The 24,139-nt window shown below is 34.3% G+C and overlaps 2 protein-coding genes across 3 annotated transcripts; both read right to left on the bottom strand.

The window, feature by feature from the left end:
- Nucleotides 1–1,119: 1,119 nt before the first annotated feature.
- LOC128189168 (D-aspartate oxidase-like) lies at nucleotides 1,120–6,494 on the bottom strand. Its single transcript, XM_052860665.1, has 9 exons — nucleotides 6,299–6,494; nucleotides 6,055–6,169; nucleotides 4,983–5,062; nucleotides 4,772–4,837; nucleotides 4,514–4,568; nucleotides 4,247–4,348; nucleotides 4,068–4,129; nucleotides 2,217–2,433; nucleotides 1,120–2,052 (listed from the first exon to the last, which is right to left on the bottom strand). The coding sequence occupies exons 1-9, from the start codon at nucleotides 6,487–6,489 to the stop codon at nucleotides 1,924–1,926; spliced, it is 1,017 nt and encodes a 338-aa protein (XP_052716625.1). The 5' UTR covers nucleotides 6,490–6,494; the 3' UTR covers nucleotides 1,120–1,923.
- Nucleotides 6,495–6,899: 405 nt separating this feature from the next.
- On the bottom strand, nucleotides 6,900–22,416 carry LOC128190174 (uncharacterized). 2 transcript variants are annotated; one of them, XM_052862105.1, is made up of 2 exons: nucleotides 22,321–22,416; nucleotides 6,900–10,955 (listed from the first exon to the last, which is right to left on the bottom strand). In XM_052862105.1, the coding sequence occupies exon 2, from the start codon at nucleotides 10,952–10,954 to the stop codon at nucleotides 8,654–8,656; it is 2,301 nt and encodes a 766-aa protein (XP_052718065.1). In that variant the 5' UTR covers nucleotide 10,955; nucleotides 22,321–22,416; the 3' UTR covers nucleotides 6,900–8,653. The 2 variants fall into 2 exon arrangements, with proteins under 2 accessions (XP_052718065.1, XP_052718064.1); XM_052862104.1 differs by lacking the exon at nucleotides 22,321–22,416 and adding an exon at nucleotides 21,239–21,640.
- Between the last annotated feature and the right edge of the window lie 1,723 nt (nucleotides 22,417–24,139).

The following is a 24,139-nucleotide window of genomic DNA, read 5'->3' on the forward strand; positions in this document are numbered from 1 at the left end:
ACTTGTTTTTAAAACATTACTATGCATTTTGGACACAAACAATGCGCATGAATTTCCATGAACTACTTTGCTGCGCGATGAAGAAACGGGGATTAAATATATAATGCTTGTTGCAAAATTCAAGGCAGCAACTGTTGAACTTTTTAACTTCTACTAGACAGACATATTTTTTGTTTATAGCCGCTTACAAAATTTGGTCGCTCTCTGATGCTTTGCCGACATTAAAAGCATGAGAGAGAGAGAGAGAGAGAGAGAGAGAGAGAGAGAGAGAGAGAGAGAGAGAGAGAGAGAGAGAGAGAGAGTTTCAGTCTTTACTACACAATATGCATAAAGACACACCAAAAGAGCCCGGCTTTCAGTACTTCAGTACTTTGATTAATCTTAGTACTGGTACGTACAGGTTTCACATCGGTTGACAATGATTTTCTCGGGGCGTAACTTTCAACTGTTGCAATCCCAATCAGGAACTATTTATTTTATTATACGTAATGTCTTAGTATAAAAAAAACTTAACTGCTTTTTTCTTTCTGACGCAAATTCTACGGTGAACCGTACGCGCATAATTTACTCGCATGTACATGTAACATTTCGTAGTGTTACCCGTTGCTAAATGTTTTGCTAACGCTGCGGGTCATAGAACGGATTGAAACTGTGTCGAAAGCAATCAGATTTCAGTATCTAACATGAAAATATAATAAATATATAATAATATAATATATAAATATTGAATGAGATACATGTTCGATTTTAGGAAATCTTCTTTAATATCTTGTACATTGTATACTTGAAGAAATAAGCTGTATGCATGATTAATATTTTTCATACACCAAACAATGTAATCAGATTAACAGTCAGATGAGTCTCAGATTAAGGTTTAGATTTCAGAATGAAACTTAAAATGCAATCACGAGACTCTCTGACATGTCAATCTGAGGAATGTGGGACACAGGTCCTGAAGGCCTCTTGTTATTTCAAATGTAATTTCCTTTCATATTTGAAAGCCAGGAGACATTTTCTTAAAGAGGGGAGAATGTCACGGTGTCATAGAATATTTTAAGCATAAAGCAATTGCTCCTCTAGGAAAAAGCAGGAACAATAATGTAAAACCTCAAAGAAACCTGAACTAAAAATGAGTTTATTGTATATGATACAAAACAAACCAAAATGAAATATCTAGGTAAAACAATATTTAAATGACATGAAAAACCTTACAGTAATAAAATAATCAAAGTCGGATAACGTTATAACTTTTTTACTGTTACTAACACTTTCTATACATTGTACATGTACAAGTTGTCAAATTACTGCATGTACAAGTTGCCATGTCTTGAATAGGTACAAGTAATTTGAATTAATTTAAGTACTGTCATTATCAATATTCTTTAAATACAAAGTATCGTGGATTTTGTTGATGAGTTGATTAACGAAATTTAATGTTCATTTCAGTGTTTTTAAATAACTTATTGTATTGCTAGGTCTACTTCACCTTTTTACGTATCTTTGAACATGATTCCCCCGAACATCATTAAAACCAGAGTAAATGTACAAGTTGTCATGTTCACTTCATTTAACCATGTCTGATGTACGTACAGCTACGTATGTTGCATCTATCATAATTATACCACGTTTTCGGCCTGTTCAAATTATCATGGAATTACAAAAAATGTCTATTGCGTGTACATGTAAATGTGTGCATGTGTTATCATGTAACTTTATGTATAGGTGACTTAATCTTCTGTTACACAATCGGCAACTTGATAACAACACAAATGAATTCATTAAGAAGGTAATTGTATAAGATATGCATATGATCATGTGCATGTATTCACTTTTTCCCTTTAGCGTAGAATCATATTATTGTCTACTTATATCAAACAGTTGTTTGATTGTAATTACGTTAACTTTGAAATTCGGTCCTGTGTGTCATAACTTGGACACCAGCCTCGGGGCACCTGTTTTTGTCAGTTGCTGCTTGACAAGGTTGGCTGCCTCCACCCCACACCCCCAGCTGAGGCAGACCCCGTCTGCGCCGTGACCATAGTTATGAACTACCTACCAATGCAAGCCAAAATAAATATGTCAATTAAGGTTCTTTCTGATTAGTCATAGGGATTTAATTATTATTAAATGAAGAATACCTTAACTTCTGAAGTTAAATGACAGAGATTTGCATTTGACTGACCAAGTGTACAGGAGATGGTCATCTCTCTACTTACAGGCAGCCGTCTACCACCGACTGATATCATCTCTACCTCCAGACGAACGCTGGGCCGCCATGGACGAAGTCCCACCCAGGTTCTCTCCACTTCGGCATGTTTTAGTGACGGAACCAGACGACAACATCGCGCCATGATGTCGTCATAGTAACGCTGGTCCTTGTCTAGTCTATACTCTCCCCTTTCATAAGTTCCACCAAGAACAACGGTGTCCTGCCTGTAAAAGGAATTAGTGATAATGTGTGCTAAAGGTTGGACATTCTGTTGTGAAGATTGCAGAATTCTTAAGTCTCAATCTAAGACAAAATAGATGGTAGCCAAAGAAAGCTAGCCGTGTCAGAGGCTATAATATGAATGAAACATCGACATCTAAGAAGCAAGGTAAATATAACGATTGTGTTTGCATTGACTAGGGGGCATTTGAACATGTTTGATTTTATTCGTCAGTTGAAATAGAGAAGACGGGTGTGCCAAGGTTTCGTGTTTATGTGATAAGACAAATTGTGCTCTGTCTACATAAAATCATTAACTATACAATGCTATTTGAATGACCGACGATTCCTTGCCTACGGTCTTTTACATTTCATATGTGATTTCCTACGCTTCTGCATTACAATATACACTTTTAAGACGCCCAAGCCCAGGAGCATCATTTCCTACCTAAGAAACAATTTTTTATAGTATGTTTTTATAGCCAATACTTTAATGAATTTAGCCTCATAAAATATAAAAACTGTTGATAAATAAATAAAGTATCCAGGCGTCATGGGTTTCCGATTGTCTAACACTACACATTACCTCTAATGATTGTCTCTTTAGTCAATGATTCTGAAAGTATATCATTGAAAATCGCTAAAACAAAATTAAAGTTAGTCGTCATCATATGCAGTTTCTAACTATATATGCTCTGAATGCCGCATTCGACCGATGAAAATGGGCATCATTCATCAACAATTTGTTTTTCAGTTTATACTTCAATTTAATAGTTAATATAAATGTGACATAACTTTTTGAATATATTCTAAAATATTTTTACTTGTTTTCAAAGCTTTCATTTCAACTCAAATTGTCAAATTATTTAAATTTTCTCTCATAACTTCAATTTGTCCCTTAAGATATCACAATGCCGTCATCTTTATGATAATACTGTTTCTATTTCAAAATAAGCTAATAGCTTACATCTAAGATTCAAAACAGAGACACACTTTACAAAATCAAATGATAATTTTAACATACGTTAATCAAAGGGCTATTTGACCGGACGGTAAATATTTTTAGATTTTGTGATATTAGAATAAGGTTTTAGGGCAATTTTAGTGACTCTAATTAAAGTGAAAGTAAAATTTAACTTTTTAATTTATTAGTCACTTGAATAATTGTGTGATTATTTCACTCAGCATGACTTTGATAGTAAATACAGATGTATGTATAAAGACGAAAGAAGATGTCGAACGCCCGGTTTCTAAGTAATTAGGAAAATGACGTCATTTTGGAATAAATTCACGCGACGAAAATACTGTTGATAATTTTTATTTCGTGGGGGGGCAGACAATGACGCTGACGACGCCAACAACCTCTGACAACGAAATTCTGATGCTCGGAAGAGCTCACTTGTGCCCCTAGCTCATGTGAATTTGTTGAAGCCTGCTTTAAAGTGCACTAGTCCTGTTTGGAATTGTTAATGATACACTAGAACTCAGAACTGCCTATAAAAGTTGTACTGTTAGTGTGGTATATGAATAAACGAATGAATGAATAAATGAATGAACACTTTCTATCTAAATATTTGTTTTAATGTACTTTTTGAACTTTTATCCCGACCTTGATTTAACTAAGGCTTGCTTTCCTTACCCTGAGTGAATATAGGTGTCGTCCTCATCAATAAACAGGGTTTTAATCCAGGGTGCTTTTACCTAGTATATAATTACAAAATGGCGATTTATGTTTAATTTAGATCATACAATGCCCAAGGAAAAATTTGGATATTGATACATTGTATACTAGAATTTTTAATGCAGTTAATAGCTTACCCGGATTAAATGCCCTCTAATGGGGACCAGTTCCTTGTCATCAAACAACTTTCTGCTACCTAGCCCCGTGCAGTTAACTATGACGTCATATGTTCCAGCTATCTAATTAAGGATAATTATTTGTTTCAGTTTGTTATTATTTACTGATTTATATTTAACAATAAAGATAGACTTGAGTTTTATTTTTGCTAATAGTTGAATGGGTGATTCTATATATTACCAAAAAGGTAAGTGTTTGAAGCTGTTTGTAGAAAGTTAATTACCAACCTCGTCAACACTGATAAGTTTCTTACGAATTACTTTTCCTCCTTTGTCTGTGAATCTGAAAGTTTGCAGATATACAGCTTTAAATTTCTTTTATAGTATATTATTTTTGTTACATTAAGTTGTAAGGTACATGTAGAAGTTGTGTATATGTTAGTTATTGGGTAATTGTAACAATTATCTGTATATTTGTTCAGTACTTGTATAGTTGTGTCTAGTTGTTGAGTATGTAACAGTCGTGAATAGATGTTGAGTAGTGACCTTTTCATGAGCCATGGCAAATAGCGGCGACATTCCACCATCAGTGAATTCAATTCCCAACCATACCTGTTTGTTGTCAATAAATAATTTAGTTTAGCGCGTGTTATTCAATTTGTATGCACACACCGTTGCAGTTATGAGACCACATTTTTCAAAAAATAATAATTCAATGCTTAATTGAACTCAAATACAAATTAAGGAATTATCTTACGTGTAGTTTCCAGGCAGTCTCAGAAGTTCAGATTTAGACAGAGCGCGGCATCCATAGTCAAACCTGCTGTGAAAGGGAGGCTGGAAAGATTGTGGCATATATAAATTTTACAGAACTTCCATATTTATTCTGATTTTGATTTTATCAACTCTCCTATGCATATACTCTGGTAAACCAGAAGTAAAACAGTGTTTGAACATAATCACATGATAACCGCTGACAAAACAAAGTACTTTAAAATAATCGAAAATTCGATATAATGTATTTAGATGCATTGTCTTCAAAGTAACCTCTTTATCAATGCCTTAAAATGTTCAAATTTGATACAGTACGAACAATTCATAGGTTTTTTTTAACGTCGTGTCTGTACAAACGACAATAAGCTGGTTCTCCGACACAAAAAAACCCAAGGATACACATAATAAAAACACATTTATTAATTCACTTAAAGAAATCAACATGTGACTTGTTGACATATTGGTCTTTGTTGCAAATTTAAGGAGACATCTGGGCATAAAATTCCTGTCTTTAAAAAATTGCAAAGTTTATAGTTTGAAAGTAAACCTAACTCTATATTGGAAGTTGTTTCATATTACTTTGGATGCGTTTAATCCTAAGCCCTAAGAGTCACCTCTTCAGTAGGTGAATACACAGTGCTTGAACCAGAAATTGTTCACTTCTTTCGTCAGAACTTTGGTTAAAAATAGTTCAATCGTTCTAGTCATGCTGATGAAATGCACATCCATAGCAAGCTTTAAAAGCTTAAGAAAAATGGGACCTTTAAAAACAAAGTTTACACAGATATCATGTAAATATTATGTATAACTTTTTTTTTTCGTTTTTGGTTAAAGATATTTAACGTCCATCCTTGCATGAACTTGTGATCAATGGAGCAACAGTTGCGGGAATTTTAGGATATCCTAATGAAAAATAATTCTTTTGTTTGTAGAATGTCGTTAAAACAGAAAAGCTAAGACCTCACATAGTGAACTAGAGGTCTATTTGCTTTCAAAAAAGCATATATACGCTTTGTTAATCTTCAATGTCTGTGGTCTGGGTTGGACATTATTACCGGTGTCTCGGTCCTCCAGAGTCTGTATCCGTGTGTCCTATGAATTCCTGCGATGTTTGCATCTTCAGATGTACAAATTTTATGGTACCACTCAAATGAATCTCTGGTCCAGCATCTGAAGTGGAAGCTCTCAAATTAACGTGCTTCCTCTTTCAATGAAAGTAAAAATTGCACACGTACAGAGAGAGAGAGAGAGAGAGAGAGAGAGAGAGAGAGAGAGAGAGAGAGAGAGAGAGAGAGTTACCTTAATCTGCGTATGTCAGTATTTGTTCTCTCTGTATTCATACCAAAATGCCCTGCTGCACCATCGCTGGTGGTTTCTTTGTTGAATTGATCAGCAATTAACGTAATGTCTGCTTCCGGTAATATCGACTGTATATTTACAGCAGACGACAGCCCTGCCACTCCAGCTCCCAAAACACATATTCTCGCCATATTAATGTTGATATTTTGCTCGCTAAAAATAACTCGAGTGAAACGTCACATGTGGTAATATAGATTTGATTAATGTTTGAGTTTGAAGGACAAGTTCAAGATTTGTTTTGTGTAATAAATAATTGAAGTATGATTTGATTCGAACACATATGTAGGCAAAAATAAGTGTTTTCATGTATTAGAAGATGATCAGTTTCATGAGGCGTGCATGTTGTAATTCAATGTAACACACAGTCGACCAATCTTTGAAGTGTAAAACACTTATCTATTAAAATATGCTTGCTCAGTATTTAGATTATAAAAGTATGTCAAGGTACATTTCATTTATCAAGAATCAATTACACAAATAAGTCAAAAAATGAATTTGAGGAAACTCTCAATTTAATGGTTTCTTGAAAAGTAAATGACTGACAAATAAAAAATGCATGCTATAATATAGTATATGTTATGACCAGTGGTCAAACAAGCCATCACGCATTTTAGACTTTTTTTATCTCGAGTTTGCATGGAATATACAATTAATACATTCACTTATTACATATATACATGTATATACAATAGTTTGGATATATCTGCAGCATAGGTCTGCATGAATCGATCTAATGATTTTTAATTCAAAACGGTTTTACATGTACATACATATTAAACAATACAATAACACAAAGAAACACAAAAACTACTCATAACTTCTCATTAGCATGTACAAAAAAGAGTTAATCGAAAAGAAAGATTAAATTTCAAAAATGTAAGGAAGAGTCTTTATCAAGATTAAAGAGAGCTAGATGCATGGATGCGTGGCAATTTTATACCATATTTATCTCCTTTAGAAGAAGATCTCTGTATAAAGATACAATAAATGTATTAGATAATATTTACATTTTAAAGCTCAAATACTAGGATGCTTTTCACGCCATTACACTGACACACGTTGTCCGTGACTAATGATTTTGTCAACGTCCATGCATCAATATGATTCATAGATATGATGTTCTTCGCAAATATGGATATAAAAGAACATCTCTGTTGCAAAGAAGTTATGTAAGTCCTATATCAAGTCCAGCCTAATTTAACAAAATCTTCGTCCATTTGTAGTGGTCTCACATAGTGTCTAACTGCATATTTAACAGTAAGTTGTCAGAAAACTCTCTGGTCGTCGGACTGTTTTAGGGGATGATATTAAAATTTTAGATTTCTCCAAAAGAAGTTTTTAGGGATGGATGATTGTGAACATTTTTAAACAATATATATTTCTGTAAAAATAAGAGCTTTGTCTAAAGATATGAGAAAAACATATAAACTTATATGTTAAAATTTTGGGGAATTTTTCTTAAATAACCATTATTTTAAACTTTGAAAATTATTCCTAAAAAATTTAAGTAGATCTGTTGGTTGAGTTTGTTGACCATCCAGCGTCCTTTATCCTGGCTTTAGTACATTCTTTGATGTCGTTCTTTGGTAGATAGTAGGATACCGCCACATTATGAATCACATTTTTAAAACCAGTTTTGTTACTGTCACAGCGGTGATGTTGTGCAAATTGTGTTTCCTGGATATTTATCTAAAATTCTTTAGATTAATATTCGGTGAACCATACCACAAATTCTGTTCATATCTTTGTGGAACAAATGAAGCGTTTAGAAAGAAATTCGTTGTGATATCACTTCTTGTGCTCTATATTAAGTATTGTCTTGATTTTTTTCTTCTGGTTTGAAATTTGTCTGACTTCTCATTGAAAAACTGTTTGCCTGTCCTTTCATTGATACGGCTAACCTACATTTCTAAATGTAATGACTTGGTTTTGAAAAGCACGTGTAAACTATTGCCTTCCGATATGATTGGGGAGCTTTTTCATGCTGTCTTTGACCCACTCTAGAAAATGCAATAGCAAATTTCTGCTCTTGCAAATGCTTTCAGCTGTTCATATTTCTCCATAGCTTGGCGATTACTATTAACTATTTTCATCAATGTCTTGCGTTTAACTTATAAAAAAAATATATTCCTTTAAACGGTATCTTAAAACATTCCATCAATCCTTTCAAATACTGTAACTAAATCTTTCTAATACAAAAAAGTTCATGTACTGTCTTTTACACATGTCCCGATCTCGTTTCGATATGAGGCATAAATACTATACCCTTTACAAGTATAAGATATTAGCTAATACTTATTTCAAAGAAATCTTTGACATTTCCATAACGATATTTGATAACAGATCACTAATTGTGTTTGCAGCCATGTCGAATTGTGTACAGGATTCTCCATTCACTACAACTGAGCGTTTAATTGAATGGTTGTTATTTCCGAAAGTGATAGGGATAACTTTCTCCCGATGCAATTCAATTTTTTCATTGAGAAGACATCCCAAACTGGTGTTACTATGATCGGCTGGACCTCCATTGATAATGGGCATGATATACTTGGCCTCTTCTATCATTTTTATCATGTATGATTGGTTGAGTGTACCACCTACGCATAAAGTATCATTAAAGTAAATGTTGATTCCTAACATAGAAGAAATACAAGGTACTAGATGATTGTAAGATAGTTCGCATGCGCATACGTCATCCAAGTGTTCGACACAGAAGATAAATACGTCACAGCAATTGCATTCGGATAAACACTTGCATTCTTTATCGTACGAAGCAACATTATATGCTTGTATGAAGCGCAGTTTAGCTTCCTCGTCATCCCCGTTTTCGTGGCTGTATTTTGCTCCTTCCAGAAAGGTGGTTAAGTATAAGTCTTTCTCCAGTGAATCGGACTGTTTTGTACATCGAAGCAAGAGCAGTGTGCGTATTGCTTTATCAAAATCTTTTAAATGAACATATTCCTGAACAATTTTGCGGATTGCAAAAGAGTCTGTGTTGTCTATTTGAAGCAGATGATGGCACAAGTCTGTGGCTTTATCGTGGTCATGGACCAAATCATAAAGTCTAGCCATTTCCTTAGAAAATTTCCTTGGGTCTTCATTTTCTGTTAGCAATTCTTTAAGTGTTGGTAAAGCGGCATTTGTTTCCTTAAAATAAGGCAATGTTTTAATGACCAGAGATGCCACTTCTAAGGACTTCCAAAGTAGTCGTTGACCATTCGTTTTAAGTTCCGATTTTTCTTTATCATTTGTCGCCATTTCTGCCAGTTCGAGACTGCATATACCTTGTTGTTCGTAAGCATTTATAATGATGACTTTATATTCCGATGATTTACCCCATCTCGCAGAGGTTATCCTTGAAAAGCATTTAAGGGCTTCTTTATTTTCACCTAAATAACGGTACGTTAGCCCTAGATCATATCTAGCCTTATCAAAATCTTCGTTTATTTTTAATGCTTTCTCCAGGTGGACAACTGCCTCTTTTAACAATGGGTGGTTGGGGAAACGCTGGACTGATTTGGGGGATGATATTGATCCCAAAAAGAAGTTAGGTTTTGATTTTGATGCTTTCTTTGATATTGTTCTTTGGTAGATTCCAGTTACCTTATTAGTGTTAGAATCACTTTTCAACACCAATTTTATTAATGTCAAAGCAAGGTGATGTCGTGCAAATTGCGTGTCTTGGATGCTAATAGATTTTTCTAAACATCTTTTTGATTCGTTAAATTTTTGAAGATAACGTAAATGTTGTCCATACCGCTGCAAAACAAAATAAGCGTTTGGGCAGAGTAGTAAAGCGTTTTGGAAACACTCCTCTTTAGAAAATCCCTCACAATGTAGCTTCATGTTGTCACATTCTCCTGAAGCCATAATAATTCCTAACTCGACCCATGCTCTTGCTGCAAGTTTTCTATCTACACACATTTGAGTTATGCGCTCTAGAATGAGTATTGCCTCTTGGTTCTTTGCTTCAGGTTTGAAATCGCCTGGGCTTCTCATGCCAAAAATATTTGCCTGTCTCCGTAGTGATATAGCTAATCCAAATTCCCACAGGTAATGTCTTTCTGGCCAACAAAAGTAATCTATTGCTTTACGGAATAATTCCTGAGCCTTTTCATGGTATTCTGGGCCCATTCGAGAATAAGAGTAGGCAATTTCTGCTCTTGCAAATGCTTTCAGCTGCTTATATTTCTTTTTATCTCGGCGTAAACTTTTAGCTTGTTCCATTATTGTCTTGCACTGTGATATCTCATTAGAATCACAGTGAAATATTATCGCATTATGGAGAGTGATTAAGCTGTTTGGTTGGAAAGATTTTGCTTTTTCAGCAAAATACTCAGCATTCTCCCCATCGCGTTTTCTCCAGTATAGGTACGAAATGAAGTTTAAAATTCTGACATTTTCCTCGTCACTATCAAAACCACACTGGTAATCATCTAAAAGTTTTCGCAATATGTTGTTCATTTTACCATCTGTTGTGAAGTTATCATCTAGAATAAACGAAGAGTATTTCTTAATCTTATCACGTAAAAGCATTTGATCGATTTCTTCTCCATTTTCATTTGTAGTCATTATTCCACTTGAGTGCTTGTACATTCTGAGAAAAAAATTAAAAAAACAAGATACATGTTAATTTCAGTTGTTTAGCAAAACATTAAAGTTGGTTAAATGCCAGTTTTGATTGAATATCACCATAGCTCAGGGGTTAAAGAGGCATGGTCAATATTTATTATTTACAATGCTTTAGAAATGCATTTCTAATGATCAAATTAAATTTGAGTCATTCGTAGAGTTGTAAGCAAGATCCAGGGCTCACAATTCTTTAACATGTAAACAAGGCTCGTGTCCTGTTTTTGTTTACAAAGGTTCAATATACAAGTAAAAAAATCTTTTCCCAGCTTATTTGTCTATCTTTTTATTTATTTTAAGCTTAGATAAACAGTCCCTAACCTTTAACACATTCGTATTAGGTTTAAAACTGAAATGTTTACTTCAACGTTCAAAATGTAAACAAACGCTTTGTTCACATAGCGAAGAATTTCAAGCTCTGTAACTTGCTTATAACTCAACAAGTGACACTCAAATTTCAGTTGTCTATTAAAGTGCCTTTCTAAAGCATTGTAAATATTAAAATCGGAAAAATAATATTTGACCAAAATCGTGACCATGCCCCTTTAAAGTATCGGGCTTGTTAACCAACCGCAGACCATGAGTTCGAATCCGCCTGGGGCTTTCGTTCATATTAGCTGAATTAAATTTTTGAAATCATAATTGTTTATCCGAATTGCATATTTTCCCTGTTTAACTTATATACTTCTTACGCATCATGCTATATCTGTCATAATCAAGTAATTTTCTGCTGATTTGAGAAACTATTTCAAATTGTAAGGAGCCACCCTAAAACTTAAAATTGTTCAGCCATGTCGGCATATAAATATCGGACATTATAAACGCATAGACAATTTGATACTTAAATTTATCGATTCAAAAGTAGATACATATAAGTCGTGGTTTGCTACTTCAAGTTCAAAACAATTTATTCAGAACTCTACATTTACATTTATTGTATATTTCCCTTACGTTTGCATATATATCGTCAGATATCCTTCAGAACCGGCCTGCCCCTAAAAAATCTAAGATATTTTGATAGGTTTTGTTAAAAGGGATAAAAAAATTTTTTAGGGGTATCCTGGCCTTGGGGTCGAATTTTGCGAGGAAAAAAATGACAAAAATTTCGGAAACTGATTTCTATCATAGTGTTCTATATTTAGGCCGATGAGTGCAAGTTCTGAAATAATTCAGAAGGTTACTCCGCTTGACATGTAACATGTGATGCTTTTGTGTCCTGGATCGATTCCATCTGTAAGCATACTTTTTCTTTTTTAAAATAAACGGCATTTATAAACACCTTTTCTTTTTAAATGCAGAATTGTGCACTTTGTATATTTAATTTCGATCTTTTCCTTAGATGCACATTTTCTCTTTGAATTAAAGATATCGATGGAAAAAGTACCTGCATATACTTTAACTACATGTAAAAGCAATCAACCGGAACTATACCTTAGTGTATAAGCACGCTTATTTGAGGACAAGAATCATTTACTCTTCACAGGCGCCACATAAAAAAATTATGCCGAGCAAAAAAACTGTTGCGTTTGTTTTTCTAGAGCATCTATATGGAATTGTACAATTGTGAGAGAAGTACTACAAAGTAGATGCAGTTCGTTCTTTGCTATGGAGGGTAATCGTGTTCAAAAATCCAAACATGTAAACTTGTAAATCCGAATATGCAATCGTATTGATGTGTGAGCCTGAGTATGAATGAGTGTAATTTTGATCGTATAACCCAAAAAACTCAGGGATAAACACTTTAGAGTTGACCCCACAGGCCTTCAATCTAATTTTTCCTACAGATGCTTAATTGCCGCTGTAAAATGCTGTTTGTTATTTACATTTAACCTGCTACTATAATACACACTTTCCATCTGTAATCCCTGCATTTGTATTTCCGTTTTCTGAAATATCACGGCTGACATGTTACAAATTGACAAACGTAAAGTCTACAAGTTTGTCGAATTTTGACATGACCATATATGGAAACAGTGTTAAAGTTTAGGCCTCGGCTGAATTAAGAAAATATCTCCAAAAGCATCCTTATCGCTACCATAAAGTTGGGATAACCATTTTTATCATTTCAATAATCGGAAACCCGATTAAAAATTCTCTCTCAGAATTCTTAGAATTCAGAAGCAATGGAGTTACACGGGACCTCACGGCGGTCTTCAAACCCCATGCCGCTCAAAATATATTTACCCCCTTAGAAAATTTCTTGATCCGTCTCATTTCTAGAAAAGAGTACGCATTAACTTATATTCTAGTTTAAATTACATGTCAATTTTTTTTTAAGAAATAAGATATTAGGCATTTCCTTTTATAATGCCATGAGAATTATATTACGGAAATTAGCGCATCAGCAGCGTGTTTTTTTTATACATGAACTTCTTCCTGTTTGGTCCAGTTTCAATCATACCTCAATTTTTTTCTGAAAATAATACCGGTATTGGTGTCGTTCATTATAAGCTTGTGGTAACAGTTTAGCTGAATATTATGTTTATTTTTCGTCCATTCTGGCGATTACGGCATGCCTTTTCCCGCAGCAAGGCAGTTGCCATATAAGGTCATGTCAAAATTCGACAAACTTGTAGACTTTACATTTGTCAATTTGTATCATGTTAGATGTGCTATTGCCGAGCCTGAAGTTACAAATGCAGAAACTACGCGTACGGATTGAAAGTGTGCAAAGTTGAAAGTTTAATCAACTAATGTAAACAATAAAGTTGCAAAATGTGTATCATGCGAAGGAACTAAGTCAAATCTAACACGTGTTAATGCCAGAGTTTTACAGGTTACACGATCAGAATTACACACATTCATACTCAGGCTCACACATCGACACGATTGCATATTCGGATGTCTGGATTTTTGAACAGGATTACCCTCCATACTTTGCAAAGAATGTGTGCATTGGTGACATTTTATGTCAAAAATGCAGGAGGAAGGTGTATAGATTAGACAAAATGGGGCGGGTCAGTGAGAGTTTGAAATCCGTCCATCTCGGCATCTGAGGTAAGTCCCTTTATACAAAGGATGCAGCTACTAATAAGGAAAATAGTTCAGTTGAATGATGATAGTGTTTGAATGCCTCGTAAAAATCCTTCGACATCTACAAACATCATTCTTCTTGATGGTAGAAAATTCTACTTTACCCTACAGAAAAAGTTATGTTTCCAAAGGGAATTATTTTCCCTTGGGAAAATTGTTCATAGTACGCGTGGTTCTAGACTTTTTTCCCAGGGAAAGGGGGGGGGGTAAGGGATACTTGTGTTTGCCGGGAGGTCCGAGGCGTTTTTTTATAGATTTTACTAGGGACATTTTACAAGTTTGATTTTTCCAAGAGGGGGGGGGGGGGGGGGGGTGTGGTTTAGATCCACGTTAGCGGGTTCTGTAAAAATTTTTTATCACTACCTTCATAACCCGCATGAATCATCAAAGAAAGCATTTTATTGTTTATATTTACATCTTTCTTTTAACAATTTTGTAAAATGTACACAAGTACGTAAGCTAAAATCAACAGCCAAATCGTCTCCTGTGAGACTTTGAGTCTGATACCATCATAATTATTTCGTGCAGTCCGTGATGTTTCATAGGTCGCTGTAGGTTTCGACCGATCGATGAACAGGGCGTGTCGATTTCGGTCTTGTCAGTTTCAGCCGCTGTAGATTTCGGGCAATCGTTTAAGAGGCGTGTAGATTTCAGTCTGGCTGTTTCTATACAGTAAATCTAACGAATTGACTATAAGTTTCCGTACGAAGTAGAGGGAATTATACTTGGTAGATGTAAATTTATAGTTTTGACCGACTGTTCTGATGAGGTTTTAAAGGGTAACTGCAGTGCCGGTCAATTTTTGATATAATGGAGATCTATGTGTAAAAACATCATCCTGAAAATTTTACAGCGATCGCATAAGTAGTTTTCGAGATATTTGGGGGAAAACTCGATTTCACACCTGAACGAGTTTTGAATCAAGCCGATTTGGCGCGAGATGAACTGTGACGTCACGGAGTCAACGCCGCTGCATGAGAAACAGGAATATCGTATGAAAACTGTACGTTTTCTTGCATTGTTTTATCGATATATGAACATTTTTCTGTTGTTTTATTTCCTTATCAACCCTGGATGACTAATTATACTGTTGTTTGAGTTTAACCCGTATTTTATCGAACAAAAATGCCGAATTCGGACAATTGTTTGCTTCATGAATTTCGTCAAATGTGTAACACATTTTACGTATAAATGCACACCATATGTAGCAAAATGACAATTAATCAAAGCATTATTGTTATAAGAAACATATTTTGTTAATATTGTCATTCTTTCGATTGATTTCTCAGTGACATTATTAACTGATTAATAATATTGATAATACATAATGATATTTCTAAAAAGGTAACTCGGGGTCTATTTCTCGTATAAGGCATAAAATTACAAATGATGTCGCCCGATTATTCAATGATATTGACATCGGACCAATAACAAACAAAATAGTATGCATTCTTTAACAAACAAACACGGGATTATAAACGGACCAAGGCGAAAGTCCAAGATGGCTGCATGATTAAGTCTGTCTTGTATTCTTTTAAAAATACGATAATAGAATTTAATTTTACATTTATTTACATCCTTTGTCAAAATGTTCCAGTTTATTTAGATTTCATAATGATTCGTTGTCAGTATTACAATTTAAGCTATACGGAGTTAATAAAGCGTTTAATTGATGACCATTGCGCTCGAAAGAAAGTTGAACTTCATTAAATAAGAAATTATAAATCCGAAATAATTACTTATTCACATAAAAAAGGTTTCAATTGCTGAATTGTAAATTTGGTCATTATTTAAGTGATTAGATAAGTAACAATAAAGGCATTTACTTCGAACATTAGTTTTACTATTTAATAGTATCATGCATGATTCTTTAATCACTGATTGACGGACTATACACATGTTTTAGCCGACGAATGCTTGATTTTACACAGTCTAATTAATTGTTCGGTTTTATCTGTGTGAAACCCTCTCTTTGTTCACCAGACTCGTGTACCTTGTGTATACATACCCCAGATACACGTGTGTCTGGAACAGTGGCTTAGTTAGTTTACCTGTTTACCTGTGTCATTATCTCGGATCACTCGTGTGTGAAAGGATATTATGTAATCAAACAAGAGGCCCAGGGGCCACATCGCTCACCTGAGCAACAATTGCCTTAATTCTGATCAAATTAGCATTACAGTATCAAAATATCTTGACAACTGAGTACAGTAGATCTTGCTAAAAAAAAATTGAAAATCTGCCAATTTTTATCAACCTCTTATTTTTTGGTAAATACCAAGCCCCTTTTGTTGTTGTACCTGTAAGAAGATTTGTCTCTATTCCTATATACCCCCCCCCCCCATTTCATGGCCCCATTTTTCTCTAGGGAATCATGGTTTCATCAGACTTAAATCTGCATAACCTTTGCTTTCACACTAAGTACTGAGTTTTGAACCGAACACTTTCCCAGAATAGTTTTAAAGATTTTCTCTTTATATTCCTATGTAAAAATTCAAACCGCCATCACGGTCCCGCCCTACCACTAGGGACTGTGATTTTGCAAACTTGAATTTACACTACCCGAGGATGCCTCTACACAAGTTTAAACCCTTTCTGGCCAAAATTCTTTAAAAAGAAGATTTTTAAAGATTTTCTCTATATATTCCTAAGTAAAAATTCATCCCCCATTGTGGCCTCACCCTACCCCTGGACTATTATTTAAACAAACTTGAATCTATATGATCTGGGGATGCTTCCACTCAAATTTGGGCTTTCCTGGCCTAATAATTTTGAGAAGAAGACTTTTAAAGATTTTCTCTATCTATAAAAATTCATCCCCCATTGTGACCCCGCCCTACCCCCAGGGACCATGATTTGAACAAACTTGAATCTACACTTCCTAAGGATGGTTACATGCCAATTTGAGATTTCTTGGCCAAATATTTTTGAGAAGAAGATTTTTAAAAGATTTTCTCAATATATTCCTACGTAAAACTTGATCTCCCAATTGTGGCCCCACCCTACCCCCGGGGATCATGATTTGAACAAACTTGAATCTACACTACCTGAGGATGCTTCCATTTCAATTTGAGCTTTTCTGGCCTAATAGTTTTTGAGAAGATTTTTAAAGATTTTCTCTATATATTCTTATGTAAAACATGATCCCCCTATTGTGGCTCCACCCTACCCCCGGGGACCATGATTTGAACAAACTTGAATCTACACTATCTGAGGATGCTTCCACTCAAATTTGAGCTTTCCTGGCCTAATAGTTTTGAGAAGACTTTGGCTCAGGTGAGCTAAAAAAGGTTAAGTTTACAATACAATAAGTTGTTAAAGTTGGTTTCTGGAAGAAGAGACTTTGAAAATTTTCTTAATAAATATTGACATTTTTTTTAGTTTTTTAATCTTTAGTTTTTAAGATCTGTGTACAAACATAGAATCGTGAGCAAATCTCTGTATCTTGCTTATAATTCGAAGCCAAATATGGTTAGTAAATAGAAATTGTAAACAATTAAAACACAAGAAACATGCACTATAACAAATAAAGAACACAATTTATTTTTTCGAAATGAGTCATATATATACATGTACATGTATATACCTACATATTTCCGACAGCGATATCAAACTCTATTTTAACTGAATAAACTCGAGAAAATGCCGAGCATCTCAACAAAACCTATTGCATTAATATACCATTACGCAAAATATAATGCCGAATTACCGATAGAATGAATTGTATTTCAGTACTTTTTTGATACATCAGATTTTGCTTAATTTGCGCAGGTAAACAGTTAACTGTTTGATTTACCGAAGTCTCTGTTTGATTTGATACGTAAAAATCACGAAATACAGACGATAGTTCCCAGGTTACAAAGCATAAATAATGAAAACGAAACGAAAATCAGAACAAGCTAACACCAACGTCATGTGTGAAAACTGTCAACGCATTGAAATATTTAGCCTCAATTTACTTCACAAAATCGGCACCACTATATTTTGCATGTTTCAAAAATTTCCCTTCATTCGCGAACTGTTACACAACAAGCAAATTCATCATAGTCAGATCGACCCTTTTTCGTATAATGTCATGGCTGCTTTAAACAAAGAACCTCGTTTTAGATGTATGGAATACGAGTCTTGGTAAAATGGGTACGCAAACCCGGGCCGTGGCAAAATAAAAGCCGGGGCAGATCGGCAATCGTCAATTCCAAATACGCATTATTTTGCAGCAATATTTACAGCAAATTTAAATATACTGGTCCATCAAATATCCTGAAATTTCAATGAAATTGGCAGATTAATAACTGCCAATCTTTTGTTTTGCCCAGGCCAAGTCTTGTCTACCCATTTTACCGGATGCCGAATCCGAAGCTATTAAACTGATTGAAACACGCCTTTCCTTTATTATTATTTTCGTAATAACTCAGATTTGAAACAGAATTAGACCTTAATTTTTGCAATTTATATTTTCCTTCCCATAAGGATAATTTATGCTAAACTACGTTGAATTGAAATCAGTAGTTCTTGAGAAGAAGATTTTTTAAAATGCACCCCCCTTTTTCTACAGTTTCAGGGTTTTCTCCGCTTTGAATACAGATCGGACTTTTATTTCTGCAATTTATATTCGCCCTCCCATAAGGATGCTTTGTGCCAAATTTGGTTGAAATTGGATAAGCGGTTGTAGAGAAGAAGTTCAAAATGTAAAAAGTTTACAGACGGACAGACAGACGGACAGACGGACGGACAGACGGACGGACGGACGACGGACAAAAAGTGATCAGAATAGCTCACTTGAGCTTTCAGCTCAGGTGAGCTAAAAATGAATAATGAACATAAATTTGTCCATGTAAGCGTTTTAAGATATCGTATTCATCGGTAAAAAGGCAACGAGAATAACAAATTTTAAAATCCTTTAAAAAGAAATCTGATTGTAATAAAATAATAACGGATACAAATTTCTAGATCTACAATACTTAAAATAACAAGATACGTCAAAACATCAGACCTATATCAATCATTTTGGCTGAAAAATCGAATTTAATTTGTATAGCTTTGTAAGGAAATTTCCCTCGTGTTGACCTCGTGACGTCACTTCCGCTGAAGCCTCGTTATCGCCTAATTCTGTTTTCTCTTGATTAGATTTCCCAAAGCAGGTAAAAATAGCCACTTTGAAGAGGCGTACGTAACTCCGTTATTTTTGCACCGATTTCGATGCGATTTTCTGCATTAAATTATGGAAAATAAACTCTTTAACATATGTTTCACATCGGCTGGGCTGCAGGTACCCTTTAAAGTTTAAAAATAAATCATGAATGCAATTACATGTATACTACCATGATTTGTGCTCTTACGTATTAGCCTAAAAAATGGCAAGTACATGTAGTATCATGTGTCAAAATCGAAGTATGGTGATCAACCCCATCTACCAACACAAAGAAGCTGATTGATAGTTACATGCATTTTTTTGTACCTATATAGGGTTAATTTGTGTGTTTATTATTACCGGTTCGTGCGCATTAAGGTGGTATGGGACATCTGTCGATATTAATGTGGATTAAAGTCCTATATTATTGAAAAACTTTCACCGGTTTAGAATTTTCAAATTTTACAATATTTAACCAAAAAATAGCTTTTAAAAATATTTGAAAAGGTAAAAATTGTAAAACCCCCAGCGGGGTTCGAACTCATGACTTACAGGTTCGTACTTCGTAGTAAACCCTCTTTTTTTTTTTTTTATCTTTTATTGATCAACTTTCAATTATCACAATCATCACATTAATTATCACAATCACAGTCTACATATCAATACTTTATCATAAAATATTTTAAAAAATAAACAATAGTACACCTTCTGTTTCCTTTAAAAGTGGATTTTTCTTCAAAAACTTTTTTGAAAACATTTTTCTATTGTCTTGTTCTATACACATATAATGATAGTTGTAATAAATATAATGTCTGAGTAAATATTTGCAAAACCTTTTCAAATCCATTTTTTGATTATTTTGCAACAATATTTGTCTTCTTCTATAAATAGTAAATCTACATATTGATATGAAAAAATTCACAAAAAATGTATTAACATTTTTCATAACATTAGGAAATGCCGTCATCAAAATTTCATCAATATCTAAAACATTGTATACACTATTCTCACAGTCCTTCAATAGCGATTCTAAATGATATATTATAAAATCTTTCTTAAATTCCTGCACTTCTTCACATTTTACAAACATATGAAATAAATCTTCGCGTTCTGTTTTACATAATGGACATTTGTTTGAATCTGTTTTACCGATCTTGAACAGTTTTTCATATGTAAAAATACCATTATGAAAAATCTTAAAATCAAGTTCTACAACATCTGGAGGTCTACCAACTCCTCTTAATATAACCCATCTGTTATCAAGTATAGACTCATTCCTCTAACCCACTGCGCTACGGAGTTAGGTGAGTTGGAAAGAAACTACTTAAATAATTACTCTTTATTTTATTGTTTATTTCGATAAACAATACGTCACAACATGGAAGTTAGCTGCAATAATGTAGCCCTCTCCCGATTTTTTTATTTTTTTTTATTTTGGGAGAGGGCTACAACTCCATAGGATCTCCGTAATGGTGCAAGTGCGGGAGTGATTCACTCCCGCAACGATTTCGTCTCAAATCGTTTATAAATGACAATAACATTTGCATTTCTTACCTGAACTCTAACGTTGTAGATGTCTTTGGCATAAATTAATCGAAAACTATCAAGTATAGTCCATATATCGGTTACTTTTCGTGTATGTCAACAATGAAAGTTGAATTTGTCCGCCATGTCTACTGACCTTGACCGGTTTTATTTTGGGACAGCCAATGAGAATTCAGGAGCGGATCTTGAACTGAATATAGGAATTCCCCTATTATAAACATAATTAACGCGGTAAATATGAATTTTCCATTATATACCATTTCCTTAAATGATGTTTTAGTGATATAACGAGGTAAGATCAATTATTTACACTGACATTCACGTTATCAAGCCCATCAAAACTCCAAGCGTACATCCCATAAAATCACGCGAGAACTGTCATGGCTGCCACGGGCCCTGGAAGTTATTGTAAATATATTGAATGTGCATGTATAAAAAAGTAAGGGTAGGACACTCTTTTTGGGGCGAAATCGGGTTTGACGAAGTCTGGGCGTTCCTCAAACGAAATTTCGCGATAAATCGTTCAATTATACTTTACTTACGACATATGTATACATTCGTTCCGCTCCAATGCTGTTACGTCGAAGAAAAAGGTGTTTTTATACATCCAAGTGCCTAAGAATTTCGCTAGACTGGTTTACATCTGGTTTAATCGCAGTGAATCGAAAGATAAGTTCTGATTGGTTAATAATAAAATAAATCTGCTCGTCAATAAGGTGGCGAAACTGATAACAATTTATGGTGAGTATGTATCAAATGTTTGAAAGGAGTTATGCATATAGATACTGGGTAGTTTGGCCTTTCAACAATGAAATGCGAGAATAATGAAGAAGATTGACAAATATCGATAAGAAATTAAAGAATTTATTTCATTATTGACCAATCAGAACTTACCTTTCAATTTACCTTTCGATTCACTGCGATTAAACCGGATGTAATCCAGTCTAGCGAAATTCTTAGGCACTTATATGTATAAAAACACCTTTTTCTTCGACGTAACAGCATTGGAGCGGAACGAATGTATACATATGTCGTATGTAAAGTATACTTGAACGATTTATCGCGAAATTTCGTTTGAGGAACGCCCAGACTTCGTCAAACCCGATTTCGCCCCAAAAAGAGTGTCCTACCCTTACTTTTTTATACATGCACATTCAATATATTTACAATAACTTCCAGGGCCCGTGATGGCTGCTGAAAAAGACGACTGGTAAACATGCTGATGTGTTTTATCTGGTTTTGATTTATATACGATTAATTTGTTCAACCTGAATTAAAAACTCATTTTATCTCAAGGAAGACAAATATAAAATCGATCTTTTCAGACCGAGGTCAGCCGCATTAAAAACTTAATTTTGCACCATTACGGAGATCCTGTGGAATTGTAGCCCTCTCCAGTAAACATCAGATATAAAAAAAATCGGAGAGGGCTACATTATTGCAGCTACATGGAAGTGTCCCATGACTATACAGTCATACATCACCTGTAGTCAATAAAATACCGGTAGTCAACAAAAATTAAACAGAAATAAGCTATATTCTAGAAAAGAATTAATAACACAATGAGGCGCCATCAGCTTGACTGAAACCCTATGGTAAAAGCAATATTGTTTGTTATTATTACCTGTAAAATCGTATGACCACTTTGCAACTTAACTTTCGGTTTATTTTCTCTGTACTGGTTACCCGCCCAGTACCTGCAATCACTCGGCCAACCTCGGCTAATTTCGTCGCCTACTTCTGGGACGTCCGGAACAGTCCATCCAAACTCCAATTTATTATCAGGCGCCGTTTGAATATTTTGGGGGTATTTTTTTTGATTTGAAAAAAAAATTGATATGTACATGTAATCAACTTTAATTCTTGATATAAAAAAAATCGATTATCTGATATGAGAAAATCATTATTGATATGATCAAAAATATTCATTGTTTCTGTTTGATTTTTTGTATTTTGGTTGAGTGGTCGAAGCCATTTTTAAGCAATATTTACCTCTTTTCTGTTTACAGAATGCATAAATTTCAGTTTTGGAAAAGAACTATTTAGAGATTTTCCCCTATCTATAACTATATAAAAATTCAACACCCCCTCCCCTACCCCCGGGTTACATGATTTGAACAAACTGCAAGTTATCTGAAGATACTTCCACTCAAGTTTCAGCTTTTCTGACAAAATTGTTTTGCAGCAGATTTTAAAATCTATTTCTCTCTATTTTGTATAAATTCCTGTGTAAAAATTCAATCCCATTACGGCCCCACCCTACTTCCGGGGATCATGACCTGAACAAACTTGAATCTACACTACATGAGGATGATTCTACACAAGTTATAGCTTTTCTTGTCCAATAGTTTGTGAGAAGATTAGAAAAATATTAACAAACTTTCAAAAATTTCAAATTATATACCCCTTGGCCCTTCAATTAAACAAATTTGAATCTTTTACCCGATGAATATTTCAGCTAATTCCAATTGGTTCTAAAGAAGTCGAAAATGTGAATAGTTTACAGACGGATGAACGGACGAACGCCGGACTAAAGGTGATTAGAAAAGCTAACGAGCTTTGAGCCCAGATGAGCTAACAAGCAAAAAGGTTCTTGACAAATAATTTTACATTACACCATTTTGATTCTTAAAAATATATGCAGCAAAACTAACAAGTCTCATACTTGTACATCAAAATACACGTACAAGGCACACGTGCATAACTAGCAACAATTCGCTGCAAGATTGAACCTTGCCGGAAAATTAATAGGCTTAATACCCGCCATCCCCTACCGCTATCCTTCTTCTTTTTTTTTTTTACTAAGTTGGAAATTTGGCCGTTGATGAAAGTCCTGACAATGACAAACCAGAGAAAATATTTCATAAATAATTTTCATAAACACTTGGGATATGGACCCCCCCCCCCCCCCACGCGCGCGCGTTAGAAAAAATTCTGAGGACAGAATTTTTTTTCTTTGTAAATATTCTAATTTTCATATCATTTTATAGAAATTCTACTATAATTTAATCGACTCTATGGTCTATTTTTATAAATCGCACTTTTCAGCTGACGTTTATGTATCAGTCGAGAAACATGATTTTTAAATTTGCTTAAACAGAATATCAATAAAAATAAAATGAATCAGACATCAAAACATAAAAATGAAAAAAAAATGCGTTCGTCAACACTAGATCATTTAAAATTTTTCATTTTCTTTCAATATCAAAAGGGGGATGTCCCACGCCCCAAGTGTCTGTAATCATATTTCAACATTGTCCGCTTCTCTCTGTTTTCCATTTATTATGTATTGCGAGTATTGAAGAAAAAATCTACTGAACCCAACAGTCTAACCTTTATGACTTTGGCAATAGGAAGCATTCTAACGTTTGAATTAATAATAATTATCTTATTTCTTCAAATTATTCACAAATAATGGATGGAAATGCGAAAATTACAGAGTA

Source organism: Crassostrea angulata, chromosome 6 (genome assembly GCF_025612915.1).
Source record: "Crassostrea angulata isolate pt1a10 chromosome 6, ASM2561291v2, whole genome shotgun sequence".
Lineage (NCBI taxonomy): Eukaryota > Metazoa > Mollusca > Bivalvia > Ostreida > Ostreidae > Magallana > Magallana angulata.